Source organism: Bactrocera tryoni, chromosome 5, assembly GCF_016617805.1.
Source record: "Bactrocera tryoni isolate S06 chromosome 5, CSIRO_BtryS06_freeze2, whole genome shotgun sequence".
Classification (NCBI taxonomy): Eukaryota; Metazoa; Arthropoda; class Insecta; order Diptera; family Tephritidae; genus Bactrocera; species Bactrocera tryoni.
In genome coordinates, this window is record NC_052503.1 from 9,890,160 (window position 1) to 9,910,003 (window position 19,844).

The following is a 19,844-nucleotide window of genomic DNA, read 5'->3' on the forward strand; positions in this document are numbered from 1 at the left end:
TAAATACGTATGTGAATGAAGACGAGGTCCAAGGAGCAGGGACCAATTCTATGAAAAATGTGAAACAATGCAGCTGAAGGAAAGAAACAGCTAACTGTAACTCAGCTTTTACTTTCAACCAAATAAAATAAATAATGTTAGCAATACTTTCTATCGCCCCTTTAACCAAAAAAGTCCAATGACAGCGAATATTTCATTTATGGAACTACAAAACTCGGTAAAAATGGTGAAGCTCAATGAAAATAGAGGGGATAACACGAGACTTTTTGCGCTTTCTACTAGATTTTCAGATTAACTGAAGTGACATTTGGAGCGTCGATACCCGTCTCATCTCAGAGTTAGCTTCTAATAATAAATTTTGGATTTCGTCCAACAAAAATATTGTGTGTTGCGTAACAGATCCAGACATATTTGCCAAATAATATGAAAGCTTCAGGTCGAATACTAGCCGATTGCGAGACACTCCCACAGCCTTAGTTATCTATGATACCCATAGGCTTCTTAACTTTCTGTTGAATTTCCATGTTTGACCTTGATGCAAATGCCCAATATAAGCCGGCACACCCTAACAAACTAATTAAGAAGGCAGAAGAACATGATTTGTCTTGTTAATCACTGCACGATTTTTCACTACCCTTGATGAACTCAGATGGGTTCATTAACTTTGAATAAGTTGGCTCAAATGCTCGACCCTTTAATCCGAGTTTTGAAGGCTGCTTTAATGTAAATTTTTGTGCATTCATTTCGACTTTGAGACATTAGTTGACTGGTCAAAACAAAATTATTTCGCAAAGCAGCGAAATATTGCAAGGAGCAGGAAGGCTAGTCGAAGAAATCTGTTGAAGCCCGAAATCACATTGTGAAAATAAGGCAAACAAACTTACTCGCTCGTCTCTTGTTAAGTTGATCTTTTGTGTTGTGCGTTCCGCGTTTGTTTATCTGTCATCAACCACTTAAAATAACAGCAAAAATAAAACAGAAATCAAAGAAAGGTGCCGAACAAGCCAAAGAGAGAGAGAGAGAGAAAGAGTAAAAAGTATTTAAATTGCTGGAAAACTTTTTCTTTTCCAAAAGTCCGGCGAGTTTGCATTGAAAAGTAATGCAATGCTAATTTAAGACCGAAGACATCACGCAGATTCACACACACAAACCTACTTGCGTGAATATGAGCGTGTGTGTGAGAGCAGAACAAGCAGCAAAATTAGACTAGCAGACGGACAGACAGCAGCTTGTTAACAATTTCTTTCTATTACCGTGCTCTAGAACGCGCACGTACAGATGTACGTTGCACGTTGTGTTGCAAGCTGCTCACGCCTGCCGCCCGGTCACGGCATCACGCTGCTGCCGCCATTGTTGTTGGCAGTGTAGTTGCTTTGTAGTCTGATGCTGTTCATGCGCTTAACCCGCTTTGGTATTTTAATTAAATTCCGGCTGTCTAAGTGATGAGTTAGGTGCACACTAAAGATACACCAACATCAACAACAACACTTTGCAAAACAAAAGGCAGATGAAAAACGCCAGCAGCTGGCAGGCGCACGGATGGACGGGCGGGAAGCGAGCACAGCAGGGCGGCAACTAATGCAACATTGAAGTGCGACAGATAAACAGATGGACCATTGGATGGCCGGACATTTGAATGGAGGGCTGAAGCGGCATTCGGACTGAGATGTGTCTCTCAGGGCAAAAGGAGGGCGAGTCACAGATTTCAAGTGGCAACTGCTTGTGTCTGTTTTTGTTGTTGCTTCATTTGAATGGGAATGGCGCAATGTGCCACATTGTTGTTGTTGCTACTACATTACATACAAATTAGCAATGCAAAGGAGGTCAGCAGCAAGAAAAGGAAGCAAGACGTGAGACACAAGTGCAAACACAAGTGGCTTCAAATTAGACGCTTGGCTACGAAGTTTAAAGCTTAAGTTTCTATGGGTCGTATGCGAAAGCGAATGTCAACCACCTTGCCACCAACTGCATATTATAATTTCAGACCGGTCTATTGCATTTCCTGCGCAATGCCGCAACGGTTAGTTAATCACAATGAATGATGCGAGCCCATTTGCCGCTCCGCTGAATTAAAGTTGAGAAACCCGAAAGGGGGCAGCACGAACTCCAATTTTTCGGAGTCGAATTACTAGCAGACACAAAATCTCGCTCAACAGTCGGCACCGCACAGAAAGAGTGCTAAAATGCGAGGAGCTACGGACAAGCGAGTTGACAGCGGTAATAAACCGTAACGTAATCCCTTAAAGAAGGGACAAAAATGAGCCGCTGTCTCACCGCTTCAGTGAAATATGAACCCTTAAAGCGCCTAATTAGCACAGAGGAGCACAGAGCAGCGGTTTTGGGTAAAGAAAGGTTTTTGTTCCGAAAACACAGTAATGTCGAATTAAACTAACAACTTCTCATGTTATCGCAGGTTTCCTCAAGGGAGTAATACGACATCAACGAACTCGTCAGTGACTTCACGTTTCCTATAAGCGATGGTTTGCATAATCACAACATAACAGTGGACCATGACAACTTTCAATAAATGAAAATCCATTTTCCAAATCAAAACTCGAACATAAATGTTCACTTGTGATTTCCTGATTTGTTCAAAAATGTCTTCCTTTCATGTTAATTTAGTTGGCATATGACTCACACTGAACACCGAACGGATGTGTTTGCTGGTCCCTGCGGGCAAGAGCTGCAAGACAGACGTTATGCCGACTCAACTTCATGCAATAACAGAACAACACACTAATACGTGCCCATATTTGTTTGCAAACAACATACCGTTACACATGCACTGCGGTGACCCCATACCTTCACACAGGCAGACAAGTGCCATGGAGGTCACTTGTTAATAACATAATCTACTTTAAGTGCGCTGCATTACAAAATGTATACAAGGGTAAGCGGCACGAGCTGCACTGGTCTTGGAGCCTCGGTCCACGCACACACACACGCGCATTAGCAGAGCGCAGCAACAAAGGCCACATTCGAAGACGCATTGTTGGTCACTAACCTTTCGCCACCAGGTGGGCAATTGGCCAAAATAAATATCTACGAGCAGGAAGTTTGTTGCAAAATTTTAGTTTATCTTTCGCCTGCATTGTGGCGGGAGCGGAGAAAGCGGGGCAGCGGGCTTTATTTATTTGGCACACCCGGCGAAATGAAACCAAATATATTTTTCCCAGCACCTTTGTTAATGCATTTTCTGCTCTTTATTTGCCGCTCCGTGTGCATGTTGCACATGTTTTAAACCACTTTAATCCTTTTTAAGCCGCAAGAGTGGAAAATACAATTCTGAGCTGGCGTAAACCACACCAATGTCACTATTAGACCCCCGCACAGAGCACATACCGCCACAGCACGTATTATTATGTAAAAACGAGAACAACTGCTTTGCTATATAGTACTTTTATACATATATGTATGTATAGGTACATTATTAGCAAATAGTAAATCATACACTATATGCACTATATATATACATATACTAGACAGATTTCTATAAATTTGTATATAACAAGTTTTAGTGCAGGAGAACTTAGTATCGATTTTAATACAGAAGGCCAGCAATTTGATAACTGTGAGGACTGCCACATAGCTGCCCGACTCTCTCAACTGAGCACACTTAGTGGCTTACTAGTTCTACTACTTTCTACTTGTTATAAGATGCTTACCTCGGAACTAACTCAAATATATGGCTGCTACGAAAGTATTGTTATATCTTTATATATAAAAAGTACGTGTCACGTTGTTTGTCCGCGATGGACTCCTAAACTACAGAACCGGTTTTAGTAAAATTTAGCACACTATGTCCGGTTTGAACAAACTTAGAAGATAGGATAGTAAAAACAATTCATAAATAAAATACACAGTGAAAGCTCTATTAAATGGACGCTCTATTAAGCAGACCTCTCCATTAACCATGCACATTTTTGATGTTTATTAAGTAAAATATATTAAGCGGACAGCTCTATTAACTGGACAGAAAGGCTGGTACAAGACATTGAGAAAGCAGCCTTAAATTCGTTATTCTTTGCAATGAAATTTATTTCTATGAACATATTCAAAATTAAACCTCTAGTACTATCCCTTAGATTCTTATACCGACAAAAACATTTTCCCCTATATTTTTATTCGTAAATAAAATTTTCGCTGTATTGAATAGTTTATCATATGAGTAATAGTATAAAATGTATACCGCAGCAATGCGTGGTCGGATCCACCAGTAAACTTATGAAATAATCCGTACACTTGTACATAAAGAAATCATGAATGGAGTATAAATAAATTTGAATTTTAAGGCTTTTAATGCGCATTTTCAATAGAATATCTACATTTTGACAAAAAAACACTCGGAAATTGTAATCAAATTCGACGGATAATTTATATTTCAAAACAGTGTATTTTGCTAAGTTGGTAGAGCTGTCTTTAATTACCAAATATGAGCGCAACCTGTCGACCAGCTTATTTACAGCAGCTACTTAAGTCGGTACACCTCAGTAGTGCGTTGTGATTTTTACATTGGATAAAAACATCGAACAAAGAACTTATCTCACATTGTGTATTTCTAACCAAATTTCGGTTGCGGAGTCATTGCGAATATAGGAAAAGACTTAAGGTTTAATCAAAAGCACAAATCTACGAGTAGTACAAAGCCTTCAAAGATGGTCGAGAGATCGTTGAAGACATGCCTCGTGCTGGACGACTATCGACCTCTTCAACTAAAGAAAATATTAAAGAAAACAAGAAAAAACGTTAACTTCGGTTGCACCGAAGCTAAATATCCTTCACAGATGCATTTCTGTTAGTAACTATGTGCTCAGTTTGTATGGAAGCTACATGCTATAGTAAACCGATCTGAACAATTTCTTAGATTACATTGTTGCTTTAGAAAATAATATATACCAAATTTCGTGAATATATCTTGTCAAATGAGAAAGTATTCTGTACAAGCATTTGATTCCGATCGTTCACTTAGTATGGCAGCTATATGTTATAGTGGTCCGATATCGGCCGTTCCGACAAATGAGCAGCTTCTGGAAGAGAAAATGACGCTTGCAAAATTTCAAAACGATATCTTGAAAACTGAGGGACCAGTTCGTATATATACAGACAGACAGACAGACAGACGGACAGACGGACAGACAGACGGACATGGCTAAATCGACTCAACTCGACATACTGATCATTTATATATATACTTTATAGGGTCCCCGACGATTCCTTCTGGGTGTTACAAACTTCGTGACAAACTTAATATACCCTGTTCAGGGTATAATGAAGTATATGGTGCTTGAAAATCGTCAGCCAAGTGTTAGAGAGTTAGCAAGAATGCTCGACATCTCACGCGAGACCGTTCGAATAATTTTGGTGGATATTTTGGTTATGAAGCTCAACTACTACCAATAAAATTGAATTTTTTTCAAAAAGAGTACCGCAAGAAGTCTTTTGGGGCATACTTAATTGTGCGAATTCTAATCCCACATTTATGGCGAGCATTATAATTGCCGACGAGACATGGGTTTATGAGGTTGACATTCAAACAGATCAACAATCACGCCAAAGATGCTCAAAAATCAAGGTGATGTTCATTGCTTTTTTCGATATTCATAATTTGGTGCATCATGAATTTATTCCGGGAGGACAGACGGTCAATAAGGAGATTTTTCACGATGGTAATGAATCATCGCATCGAGCCGCGTTTGTCACCGTATTTCAAGCCAAAAACGCAACAAATACCTTCGATTAACCCTTGTAATAGATTTTACTCCATTGTGATTTCTTTTTGTTTAACCAAACTGAAATTGTCGCTCTGTGTCGACTAATTTGATCTCGTTTTCAGTCGATCGAAACAAAAGTTAAAACAAAATTCACAGAAGGACCTCAAGGCCATCCCAGAAAACGCTTCTGTAAAGTGTTTTGAAGACAGGAAAATTGCATTTGGCGGGGATTGCTTTGAAGGATATTGAAAATAATTTATTATTTTGCGTTTTATTTACAATTTCCGGGTACTTGTTTGTCACAAATGTCCACGGTAATTCTGACAGCAGTTTTTCGTGTTCACAAGGCTCCGCTCTAGCGACGGGTGTTTTGTTCGAATTTTTTGTTGGGTGGTTTTAGATAAAGATTTCTCATTGGCTTTGTCAAAACGAGGTATGAGCTTCAAAATTCTGGCACAATGGCAGCTTTAGCCTATTTTCATACATATGGGTTAGGACAAAAATCCCTAGCAATATATTGGTCCACAAACAAAAAAATGTGTGGAAGCCTTCAACAGCAGTTCCCTGATAGTTGAATTTGCTGTTAGAACCGTTCGAAAAAATTAAGCACATTATGAGCAAAAGCAAATGTGAAACTTATTAACCTATAAAGTATGTACGCAACATGGCTTTGCCACAGTAAGAAAAGGATAGTTTACAAACGCCGAATTTCAACCTCTAATATTTTAGAAATCATACTATTTTCTAATAAAGTAAGTTAAGCGTCAGATAAAGCAACTAACGGTACTTATCCACTCCTAAAAAAGACAAATTACTCCCAAATGTTGGCATATCGTATGGCTAATGAGGACACAAGACTGCGAGGTCGGTACTTCTGGCAAATTTTAAATATATTCCACAAGCTTTACATGTGTTATCTAGCGGCTAAAATATAGCAAAGTCAGATCACTTCTTCCACAATTATTTGTATCAAAAATCACCCAAACTACAAAAGAAATCTTTCTACCCCTTGTACTGCACACCCGAGCATGTAAAAAGTTTAAGAGCACCCAACAACCACACAAAGAAAACAAAAGCACGAACAGTTACAATGGAAAGGGAGCTAATCTTACACACATACACTTGTATGAAGTAAGAATTTGTATAAAGAAGCTATACAAATCCACATAAAATACAAAAGCTCCTGGGCATGTTGGCAATAGTTAAATTTGCCCAGAACTTTTTACTAACTGCAGCCAAGTGTGGCAGTGATTAAGAGCAATTTTTCCAGCGGTCAAACAAGCACATTTTAGCCAACCCTTCCCGATGCCCTCGGTGCGCCTGTGGAAAACGGCATAAGTAGATTTGCAGTTTATGTTTATCTCATTTAAATAATTTACTCGCTTCTCCCATTTTGGCGGTTGACTTAATTCCAGTGTGGCGAGACAAGTCACATTTACACATACTCCTGCATACCTCTGCATACTCAACCACGGCCGGAGAAGAATAAGAACACTGTCTGTTAAAAAGCTTAAAAAAAGGTGTTTGTGCACTTGTATAACTGTATTTATATAAATGTATACAACAAAGGTAAAGTGGCTTTTGAGAAAAGTTCGCAGTTGAGAGCAAACCCCGGCGAATGTGAACCGAAATGGGATCAAATTTACATAAATAGATTAAAGAGTCCCTGCAGTAGTGTGGCTGCAAGGGGAGCCAAGTGTGCGCACATAAATAAATAAAGGATAAAGGGAATGCTGTCCGCAAGGGAGCGCGAGTAATGGGCCTAGTTAAACAAGTGGCGCCGCGGTTGGGCACAAACTAGCTTAATAAGCTTCCAAAGGACAACAATTTAAGCTGGCACACACAGCTACTTTTTTATTGCGACTCAAGCTAACACAGAATATGCAGAAAAAAAATCTATTGCATTTGTACGCCCCTTTAGCCCGTACGTTGTTTTATTGTAAAGAGTAATACTGAAGTATCGGCTGCAAACCCTGTCGATTATTTTGAATTTCTCTAAATAGCTAAACTTATTTCATCGAAGACTCCGAGGAGGTACTCATTTACATTTCCTTATATATGAACCAAATATATTAACTTTTAAAAATCTGTAGCCTAATCCTTATTTTTTTATTTCGATTACCAGTTTCGCACGACATTCTATTCGCCACTTACGTAGCGCTCCACATTATTCTTGTTCATTGGCGTAAACACCGGTTACGCGGTTATAGCCGAGTTAACAACAGCGCGGCAGTCGTTTCTTCTTTTCTTAAGGTGGCGCCGATTTGAGGTTCAAAGCAAAGCCAGGTCCTTCTCCACCTGGTCCTTCCAACGGAGTGGAGGTCTTCCTCTTCCCCTGCTTCTCCAGGCGGATACTGCGTCGAATACTTTCAGAGCTGGAGTGTTTGCGTCCAATCGGATGACATGACCTAGCCAGCGCTGCCGCTGTCCTTTAATACGCTGAACCATATCAATGTCGTCGTATAACTCGTACAACTCACCGTTCCATCGACTGCGGTATTCGCCCCTACAAAGCCGAAATAACCATAAATCTTCCGCAGAACCTTCCTCTCGAAACCGTAGCTCCGACTCATCAAATGTTATCCTCACCTATGCCTCTGAACCATATGGCAGGACAGGGATCATGAGTGATTTGCAAAGTTTGGTCTTTAATCGTCGAGAGAAGACTTTACTTCTCAAGATAGACAAAATGATCTACGTCTTCGAGTCGGAGTGGCCTTTTCTGAAACCTTGTTTCGTATCAAATGGCTCGGAGGGTTCCTTCTCGATCCGGGCGAAGCTTTTGGTATTGCTCAACGCCAGTTTACACATCCGTATTCGTTTTTCGAGGAAACCAAATTCAGGCATAGCGGCATAAAGGCAGCTCCTTTTCGTGCAATCGAAAGCTGCTTTGAAACCGACGAAGAGATGATGTAAGTCGATTCTTCTTTCACGGGTCTTTTCCAGGATTTGACGCATGGGGCATATCTAATCAGTTGTTGATTTTCCAGGCCCAAAGCCACACTGATAAGGTCCAATCAGTTTGTTGACGATGGTCTTTAATTTTTCACACAGTTCGCTCGATAGAACATTATATGCGATGTTGAGGAGGTTTTTCCCATGGTTTTTGAGGATTAGGCAAAGCATACATAAATTCCAATCGTCGGGCGTGCTTTCGTCTGACCCTTTTCAACAAAGAAGCTGATGCATGTTTCTTATCAGTTCTTCGCCGCCGTATTTGAAAAGCTCGGTCGGCAATCCATCGGTCCTCGCCGATTTGTTATCCTTCAGATGTTTAATTGATAATCAAAGATCTTCGTGGTCATGTCCGCTCCATCGTCATCGATTGGGGAATCAGGTTCTCCATCTCAAGCTGTTATGCTTTCACTGTCATTCGGAGGGCTGGAAAAGTGTTCCCTTCACATTTTCAGTATCTTTTGGCAAATCGAAAAAGGTTATTTATTTGTGTACGATTCGAATAAAAGAGAAAAAGGCCTAATAAGAACATTCACTAAAATTGCCCATAAAATCTATTTATTCAGCATATGCCTCGGTTTTTCTCAGTAATACCCAAAGCACGCGTTTCTGGACATTTTAGTATTTTTTAGCTCAACTGACATTTAAAAGCGAGTGCTCTTTGCTGGTCATGCCCTGTTAAAGCTCTAAACGGCGGTGTGGTAAATTATTCCTACAAGGCCAAGTGCCGTTTATTCGCCTGCTGCTGCCACTTAAGGCTACACTCGGTTGCTTTTGTAGTTTTTATTGTTCCAAAGCCAGAGCACTTAAAGCAGAACATTGAACGCTTGCCTTTTACTTAATTCGACTAAAATTCTGCAGCCGTTTGTGTGCAAATTAATAGTTTAACTTCTAAGTCGGCCTCAACCGCAACGGGTCGGGGTACAAGAGAGAAAGGGCAACGCCTTTTCGACACACAACTTAGAGGCTCGATATTAGGTATGTCTGCGCGTGTGTCCACGAACATGGGATCTAGCACAGGCCTCTGTGCACAGTATGTACATACCGACTTATATAACTCCGTGACTTCCTTTGTCTTCTGTCTGTGCCTCATTGCCAGAGCTGATTTAATCTTAAATACTCTCGTGCATGTACTCGTACATCCATTTATATTTAAACAAGTTGACTTGCCAGCCTGAGACGGTAGTTAGCCGGTATGCGACGGCAGATTTGTATATTCTTTTAAACTGTTGATGTTTAATTTTGAAATTAAAATGTTTCAGCGCGTGACACGAAGCTTAGCCTGTTAATTACGTCTATTTAAGCTTTGTCATACACGACTGCTGAACTGTTTGTATTCAGGCCGTACGAGTCGTGCGTGTGGTATTTGGTTATGTATTAAGGGAGACCCAAATGGGTATTAAGTCGGTACTTATGTATTTTACTAGCACCTGTAATACCTGTAATGCTAATAAACTTATTTGTTGGCCCACTTATTTGGATTGGGGATTTCTTTAAAGTGACTGGGTATTTAGTTCGACAAGGTACGTTCCAAAGTAAACGGGACTTTTTGAATCTACCGCCCCCTGGTGGCGCCATCTATATGTCGACTGGTGCGTTAAAATCTTATCTTTGTCGATTGTCCAGTGAGAATTTCATGACATTTCATGGATTGGAAGTGAAGTTATTGCGTTTGATGTGTCAGTATGTTTGTGTTAGTGGTGCGAAAATGAGCTTCGAACAAATAGCCAAGATTAAATTTTGTTTCAAAATTTGTAAAATTTTTACCGAAACATTTCAATTGATGAAACAAGTTTATTTCGATAATTGCCTATCCCGTATCATAGTGCACAAGTGGTTTCAACGTTTTCAAAGTGGTTGTGAGAACACAAAATCCGTGACTACCGGAAATTCCATCGAAACTGTGCGTGAATTCATCAAACCTCAGCCAAAATCATCATTGAAATGGAATTGAACATCTCCAAAACATCGATTTATCGTATTTTGACCGAACATTTCTGCTTACGAAAGGTGTGTGCACGGTTTGTTCCACACAAATTCACTGACGACCAAAAATTGCTCAGAATCCAACATTCGAAGGACGATTATTTGACAAAAAATCACATTCAACCATTAACCACTCCCCGTATTCACCTGATATGGCACCGTGTGACTTCTTCCTTTTTGGAAAAATGCATTTGCCCATGAAAAGCTGTTTTGAAATAAATTGATTTTTCCGAAAAAATCATTTGTTCTGTTTTGTTTTTTTTTTAAGTCCTGTTTACTTTGGAACGCACCTTGTAATAATTAGTGCTTGAGTTTTCCAATTAAAGGGCTTCTTGTAATACTATCGATTCGAAAATAGATTTTGTGAGTAAGTCAATGAAGAAGCTTAATAGAATTTTACGAGAGCATTTAAGTGTACTGTATAGAAAGGCAAAGTAAGAATATAGAAATCTTGACGCTTTCACCATTGGAACGAGTATTTGCCCTAGGCCAAGCCTTTGAGAAATGCTGGTGGCCATGACTATTATAACCATGGAATACTATCCTCCCTTCTATTGAGTCTATGTAGTAGTAGATGAGCTCTTTGAGTTACTCACTAGCAATGCGATTCGTTGCCAGAATTACAGCGATGACATTGTCATAATGGCGCAAGGTAAATTTGAGAACACTTCCTGCAACATGGTTCAAATTAGATTAAGTCTAGCAAAGGGATGTGCAACACGGTAGAGCTAAACATCAACCCGGCAAAAATCCCTTTTACTAAGCGAAGACACCTTCCGTGCTTGATGTCCCTGACACTCAGAGGCAGAGAGTTTGTGGTGTCTAAAGGGGTCAAATTCCTTGGCCTAACATTGAAGTTGCCATGTAGATCTAACGCTGTCCAGGTATCATAAGATGGCTGCATACCATGATCGTGAGGCCAATTTTCCCTTATGGAGCGGTTGCTTGGGCATCTAAGGCAGCGCAGACTTCGGTAGGCCTTCAACTATCGAAGCTGCAAACGCTCGCCTTTGTCTGCACTTCAGGGACAATGCGTAATTGCCGCACTGCAGCACTTGAAATCATACTGCAGCTCACCCCGATGCATCTAGTGATTAAACAGGAAGCGAAACATACCATGCTTCTCATGGCAGCAGAGGGTTTCGGCAAAGGGAAGATAATGTCGTCTCAACAAATTAAAGCCCTAGGAGAAAACACACCACTGGCCCTTCTTCCAAGAAACGGCGTTACAAAGGGGATTAACTTTACAAAGAATTTTTAAGTTATTCTCGACAGCAAGGCGGAGTTAAATGGCTCCAAGCTTTCCTAACTGATAAGAGGCAGCATTATACAGTGATACACTGACGGCTCGAAAACACCGGAAGGCATTGGAGCAGGTATTGTGGGACCGCATACCAAACTATCTGTACCAATATTGGCATAGTCTCTTAGAACAAATTCCAGAACATCTAATTCTGGATTGCCCAGCAAATTTGTAGAAGCAGGCTAAAAACCCTAGCTTCCATCTACGTGGCCAGTGATCACATCACCTCAGTTGCGCCTAGCAGGTTCCTGGAATTGTTCAGGAAGCTTGACCTTGGTGACCGTATATGATATAAAGGAGGACACAATAGACCGTAGGTCGCAGTGCAAAACCTCAATCTTTACTAAATTTCAAGGGCACGACATGATGTATGTAGCTTTCACATTCTTTACTATAGTGAGCGAGCTCTAACTTACTCGAAGGTTTGTTATTAAGTTAACCTTTCTGCTGACGTTTGCGGTTGGTAATATTGGTCGAATAAATATATATATAAACTTACATAACTTTAAAAAGTAACTGTATCTCTCAAAATTTTGTGGAGTTTACAAACAATCTAAAAATTAAAAGCTTTTTACAAATAATGTCACTTTCTCTTTCAACAGGTCTACATTGTGGGACATATTCCACCCGGTTCGGATGAACGGCTCATCGGCTTGCAGCAAAATGGTCGCACCACTTTCACCGAAACGAATAATAAACGCTATCTGGAATTGGTGCGAAAGTATTCCTCAATCATCCAGGGGCAGTTCTTCGGCCATCTGCATTCGGACTCTTTTCGCATTATATACGACGACAATGGTGAGCTATATTTACATATATTTCCAAATTCGTATATAATCTAGCTCAAGCAGATAATTACAAGTAAATAGAAGCTGCATATTTGCATTTAACGGAACATTGTTACAACAAATTTACAATAACATCTATTATTTGCATTAAATTAGTTTCGTAGATAAGCAATATCGAAAGGAAGTACACACAAAGTACAGAAAATTGCCGGCTGTTCATTAATATAAGCACTTCTGACGCTCCTCCGACCTCGCAGTTTGACGAACATTAATTTCTACGGCTACAAAGTACGAACTGCGATGCATTGTTCTTGTCTTGTACGGAAAGCTAGTTTGGGCCAAATCAATTGCTAAGCTTTGCGCAGACAATTGCATTTCCGCATTTCGATTGTTATGTTGCATCCGAACTGAATTTCGTCATTTTGAATTAATCAAACAACAACAAGCAACAAACCCATTCCAGTTCAAAAGGTTAAAGCAGACAAGACAAGACACGCACCAGCTGCTGCGCATGGAGACGGATTGGACTATATTTGAAGCAGCAAATTAAATTTCATCAAAGAGTAGACACTTTTTAGCTGATAATAAGACATTCAATAGGGAAAAGAATAACAACAAGTTCACAGATTTTCATAGGAGACTGTCACCAACACGTTGCTCGCAGGAGCTCCTGGTTTGAAATCCACCCGAGCGCACCAACAAATGATGATTTGCTAAAGCTAAAGTGCACCGTACTTAGTAGCGGTGACAGTCTCAAACGCACCAAGCGATTTTTAGTGTCTCGAATCCCCAAAGCCGTCAATTCAGAGCTCAGACCTGCCATTGAGGTGAAGATGATGTGTGAGCAGCAAAACCAGAAGACAATAACTAATTTTACTAAATTGCTTGTATCAAATCTTCTTTATGCAACACATGCAGTAGAGAGGACACACGAAGATAATTACTTTAATTAAAATGCCTTAAAAATTCATAAATTCTTGTCAAAGAGCAAGTAAAATATGTGTGCCGCCTGTACTTGGTCCATTCTTGTGGCCACATCCGCCCACACTGCGATCTGCCGTTGATGGGTTCCTTGACCTTTGCACTAAATGAACATCCATTAATTAATACTTTTTGTGAGGCTTGCGAACAAAGGCGAAAACTTATTGAATTCTCCAGTAACAAGCATTTGAATACAAAACCAAAATAGACGATGGCGTCTAAATGAGCGTCTCTGCTCGCCAGTCAGTACAAAATTGCATAGAAATTCGCATGATTTCATGTTTTGTCTGTCCATTCTTCCGACTGTTATCTGGCATATTTGCATTCGGGTTTGTTGGCATTTCCTCAATCAATTATCGAAAAGCATGCGCATTACTACATAACCAGTTGTTGTTAACTTCGGTTTGCCGCAAATGTTCAAACATCACAACAACGCTACAACAACAACTCTACAAACGACATATTGAGCATTTATGTTAATTAAACTGGTTATTTAAGTAACATTGACATGTGTTTGTCTGGCTTTACACACACACACACACACACACACACAGATGTGCGTGAACATATGCAAATATTTAGTATTGCAAATAATTATGGTGATTTAAATAACAACATCATACAACTATTTGTGTGTGAAGCGTGTGAATTTGTGACCGAACATAATAAATGGCCTTCGGTGGTCTCAAGGCATCCCTAACTCATGGCTTTTGGCATGAGCATGCGTCCACATCAGATCACACACGCTGCGGGATAGCAATGTCAAATATGAAAGCAGCTCAGGGAGCTGACTTCCAGCCTGTACGAATGTAGCACAAGAGATACGGGCGATAATGTGATTGTCTTGCAAAAAAATAGACGAAATGAAGATAAACAACATTTACCGTTACATATAAAAATACAAATATGGAATCTGTACTGCACGATTTATATGCTACCCTAATGCAATATGGGTCTTAAATCTACCGGCGAGTTATATACGAAATTTAGTTTAAGTTTATTTACTATATAAATGAGTAGACGTATACATATATATGAGTATTTATATACATATGTATGTACGTATGTATATAGCAACCACAAGTCCACAAAGACTCGGCACAAATTCGGTTTGTCATATCTGTTGGCGCTTACAAGGCGCATGATGGATGGCGAGCCATAGAAGGCGACAAGAACAGAGCCAGCGCAATAAAAATATTAACAGAAACAGAGCTCCAAAAGAAAAGCAAAAAGTTTCAAATAGACTTCGAAGACAAACAAAAAAAAAATAAAAATAAAAAAAAAAAATAAAACAAAAAACGAGGAAAATATGTTGCTTGCCAGTAACTGTTGACAGTTTGTGCTCATCAAACAAACAGTTTTTTCCCTTCGTCTTTGCCTTTGTACGCCACTTCTCGGCGCTCGGTGGGCTCGAAAACAATTTACTTTAAAGTTTAAAGTTTTTCAATTACCACAAATAAATAACAAACAGAATTTATTACTTAATAAGTTTAAATTGTAAATATCATGAGCGCGGTGTTTAAAACTTACCTCGGCAGCAATGAATGGCAATGCCTGGGACAGCGGGGCGTATGAGCAACCAAGTGTCACCGGGCTAAGTGCCAGCCAACAAAGTTTGAAATGATTTTATTTCTGCTGCTTCCGCCTTCCTTCCTAACGCTGTCGCTGCTGGGCGCTCTGTCACTGGGCGACCACTTTGCGGCGTAGACCTCCGGAATATGACACATGAATATTGCATACGAGTGATATTTGCATAAATGCTTGTGCCTTTTCGCTTTAAATTCACACACACTCATGCTGGCATCGGCAGCGCAATTTAATATTATGTATTTATGTTTAGCCAAATTAGAATATGCATGCATTTATTAATGCACAATTCACTCTATCACAGTGCCATCTGCGCTGGCTATGTGGTTATGCCTGTGATTTACTCGCCAACTCGTCAGTGCTGGTCTGTAATCACGGTAATATTTGTAATAGACTGTATGTTCATATTCTTCAATTCACTCAAACCAAGCGTACAGCTGCAGATAGCCAAGTGCAGTGACCTGGAAGACACATTCTTCATACTTGTGGTTGTCAAGAAGTTGTCATTTCGCAGCCAGCAAGCTATCTGACTACAAGCAAGACACTTAGCACATCCTATCATCGACACACACACACACACAGAGATACATGTTGATATAAACTGAGAAAGTTATGTCTTAATAAATGATAAATACCTGAGGCACTTTGCCTAAAACGTATTATGCAGCTGAGCATGAAATCTTTGCTTGCATATTCAAACGAAACCAGACTTACCGCACCAAGCTTTCGGACTTGTCTCCATCTGCAGTAAATCCCACTTCCGCACGATTTTAAATCATCTTATTTGATGGGGCTTCTGCCTAACTCTAACAGAAACCAAATACAAATAATATCTGAGCTTTCCTTTAGTTTATTCAAAATATAGCCCTTTTGATGCGAAAGCAGCTCTTTAATATTTAATATAATTTTAATATTTAATACAATATTAATTTAAATTTAATGGGCTTGCGAATGATGAATTTGAACGGCACTCTTAGCAGATTCTGCTATGTTAATGGCGCGCACTTTCGAAACCGAAAAATGAACATGCTCTTGTAATTTCGAGTGGCCACACAATGCTCCATGGGCGTATCTGTAGCTGTGAGCGCGCATATTTGCATTCACAAGTGCGCGCGACTGTCGAGTGAGAAGCGTAAATCCGTTGGCTAATTGTTTCCGCAATGAAACGTGCATAAAACCCTTTAATGTCGGCATAAAACAAACGCACAACCACCGCCATTGTGCGCTCACCACGCATATGCAGCGTTATAAGCATGTATAGTATGTATGTGTGGCATGTGCCATGTGCATATGTCGGCAATAACATATTCATAATTCATTTTTCATTTGCCGACATACTTATACACTTAAGGCTCGGGGGAGTAAATGCAAATGAGGACCCCTCGGCAAGCCGAGTGCTTCTAGAGTTTTGATGTTTTCCCTTATTGAATGTTATTTATGGCTAATTCGTGTTTATTTGCAAAGGCCAAAATGAGCGACGCACAACTGCCGTAAGTGTAGAGAGAGAAAGAGAGAGCTAGCCCATTTAAGAGTAGCCTTAAGGTTTCGGCGTTCAAGCGAATCGAGCTCAGGAGGGACCGGATCCCAAATATTCCTGCAGGGTGGCTAACGCATACATACTTACGCACACATTTACTTAAAAAGCAAATATATGTAAGAAATTTATTTAATTTCGTCTGTGCATGTTGTGCGTCGTGTTTTTTTTGTCATTTTGTTCAATGAAGCGACAGGTATGCGAAGGAAAAATTCATCTTCATCATTCATGTATATGAGCGAACATTTGCCAGGTCTTGGATGCGTAGTTCTACTTTAATTTTAATACTATAACCAAATTATAACTGTTATAGAACTTTAATTTTGATACTATAACCGATTTATAACCGTTATATAACCTTTCTTAATACTATATTTATAACCGATATATAACCTTTTTAATACTATAACCGTTTTATACCCGTTATATAACTTCACTTACTATAACCGATATATAACTGATATATAGCCGAATACTCTACTATCAATTAAATTCTAAACAGTGCCGATTTGTTGTTTTTTCATTGCAGGCAAACCGGTTTCATGGATGATGATTTCACCGTCCGTAACGCCAAGGAAGCTGAATGTGGGTTCAAATAACCCGGCCATGCGGCTCTACAAGTTCGATACGGACTCTGGTCAGGTAAGTTGACTTAAATGCCCGGTTTTGTTACGTTCTTAAATTTGCGGAGAAAGCGTTCTAGAAGCTTTATATTTATATAAAATTTTACGTTTCTCTTGTTTGTGCTCTCTGACCATCCTCAGCATTTTACATATATTTGCCCACTGTTGATGTCCTTTCGTTATTGAATTTTCTGATTTTTCTCTACATTTAAAAATTTTGTTGTTGCAAACCCGAAGATAAGTCAAAGCAGTGAATAGAAACATTTTAATTGAGGGCACCGTTGAAAAGTTTAGTTGAAATTCGATTTCCGCACCGCGGCCTTCTAAAGAGTGACGGTTCGGTTTGGTCCGAACGGATGTCAAGCTTTTGTTCTCCATTTGAGTCGTACAATTTTGTAACTGTGGCAACATTTTGTACGAGAATTATTTTCTCTTGCGTTGTCATACCCTGGCTTTTTCTTAGTGTGTTTGTCTGGGTTCAGCTTGTAACGAAGTGTGCTACAAAATTTAATTTATACAGCTGCAAACTTTCCTCCATTCGGGCATATATCCGCCAGCGAATGGCGCTTGCATTGCTTTACAAGCTGAGCGATGCATACGTACATACATACATAGATACGCTTGCTCTACATATTCGTATGCAAATGACTACACGAGCTGCGCCATCCTGTTCGCGTTCACAAGAACTCTCTTACCATTTATTCAACGCGTTACAAATTTATGCCACTTGCAAGCGCTCGCAAAGTTATGCACATTTTAACACGCACTCCGCTCCGTCGCTGTGGCAACTATGTTTGTGCTCGAGTGCGCCGTTGCCGTTGCCGTTTTTATGATAGACAATTTCGCAATGCATGCAGCTCAGCCAGCAAACACGACGACACACAATTCACGCATTAGGGTGGCTCACTTATGGTAAACCCGCAAATGCTTGAAGGAAAGGCAGCGAATAGTGGAGCGAGGCTTTGTTGCCGTTCTTAAGTGGCACACCCTAATGCAACTCTTGCAATAGAATTTGGCTTTATTTCGTTTGTTTATAGCTGCAGAGCGCTTTGGTTCAGCTCGAAACGAGAATCCTTCGGAATTTTTTGCTGTCGAAGTTTATTTTATATTTTCAAAGAAATGTATTAATTGTCGGCCAGTTTTGAACCAGTATAAGTTCCATATTTTTGTGATTTTCCGAGTGCAAGCCAACTCATACTTATTTCGTCTTTTGTTTTACTTTTCGATACGCCTCAAAACGTACGGTGGACTCGCATATGTGTTTGTATTTGTAGTTGAGCTGACCAAGCCCAAAGAAAACCAGCCTGCTAAGCGTCTTTCACATTTCTACTTTATTTTTAACACAATTTTCTAACCTATTTTTTGCATGACTTGCATGCATAATTACAGGTTCTGGACTACACGCAGTACTTCATGGATTTGCAATTGGCGAATCAGGTGGGCGAACCCAACTGGCTTCCGGAGTACAACCTCACCCATTACTACGCGCTCAGTGATATATCGGCGGTTTCGCTGCACAATTTCGTAGATCGCTTCACCAGCGGCGACGGCACCTGGTTTGGCAAGTAAGTACAAGAATGGGGGGGCTTGTTGGGAAATGCTTTCGCATACTTTTCAATATTCAATTCACATAAGATATTATTTTTAAGTTTTATTTGTAATATTGGGTAGTCGAAAAAGTATTTTCGTATTTATAATCATACTTAAACTTATTTTTTTTTATACGAAAAGACTTTTTCGACCCAATATATCCTATGATTCCGCTGTTAAAATTTTACAAAACCTAAAATTTAATGCAGATTCGTCGAACCTAGCCACATGTACGAGCCACTAACCAAAATAACTGATTAATACCTGTTAAGTCCACACAAATTGACATCTTCCAAAGTAGACATGAATATCACCATGCAAAATACCCTTCCAACCTAAGAAAACCAACTCTTTCCATACCGATTACGGTAACTGTTGAACGGACCAGTTCCTGCCATATTCAATTACGGTATAACTTCACTACCGAGTACCCACGGAATTTCTCCAGTTGTTGTTTGTCCACTGTAAAACTTTTGCCATCGTCACTCCACCCGTCCAATCAATTCGACTTCGGTTGCTCATTCGCTTGTTTCGTATAAAAGCCAGTTTGTTATTGTTTTCGTATACATCTAACAAAAAGGTATTGTTTTGATGTATTTTGCTACAGGCATAACAACAACAAGTCAATCGTAATAGCGCATAACAAGAGCACATTTTCCAAGCACCAATTTTCCGTTCGCCCGAGCAGGTGAAAGCACGGGCACGGGTGACTGAGGGGGTTGCGGGCACACGCGAACACAAAAAGCCAATTGACTGTAAGAAAACAAAAAAAATTGCGTTTACCTC

General features: G+C 39.8%; 1 protein-coding gene across 3 annotated transcripts in view; it reads left to right on the forward strand.

Annotated features, from left to right (window-relative positions):
- LOC120776780 overlaps nt 1-19,844 on the forward strand; it is a 174,440-nt gene that overhangs the window by 150,517 nt on the left and 4,079 nt on the right. For all 3 annotated transcript variants that reach the window (XM_040107761.1, XM_040107759.1, XM_040107760.1), the window contains 3 exons: nt 12,558-12,753; nt 17,375-17,487; nt 18,858-19,033. In XM_040107761.1, the coding sequence (XP_039963695.1) occupies nt 12,558-12,753; nt 17,375-17,487; nt 18,858-19,033 (485 nt within the window). The remainder of the gene's footprint in view (nt 1-12,557; nt 12,754-17,374; nt 17,488-18,857; nt 19,034-19,844) is intronic.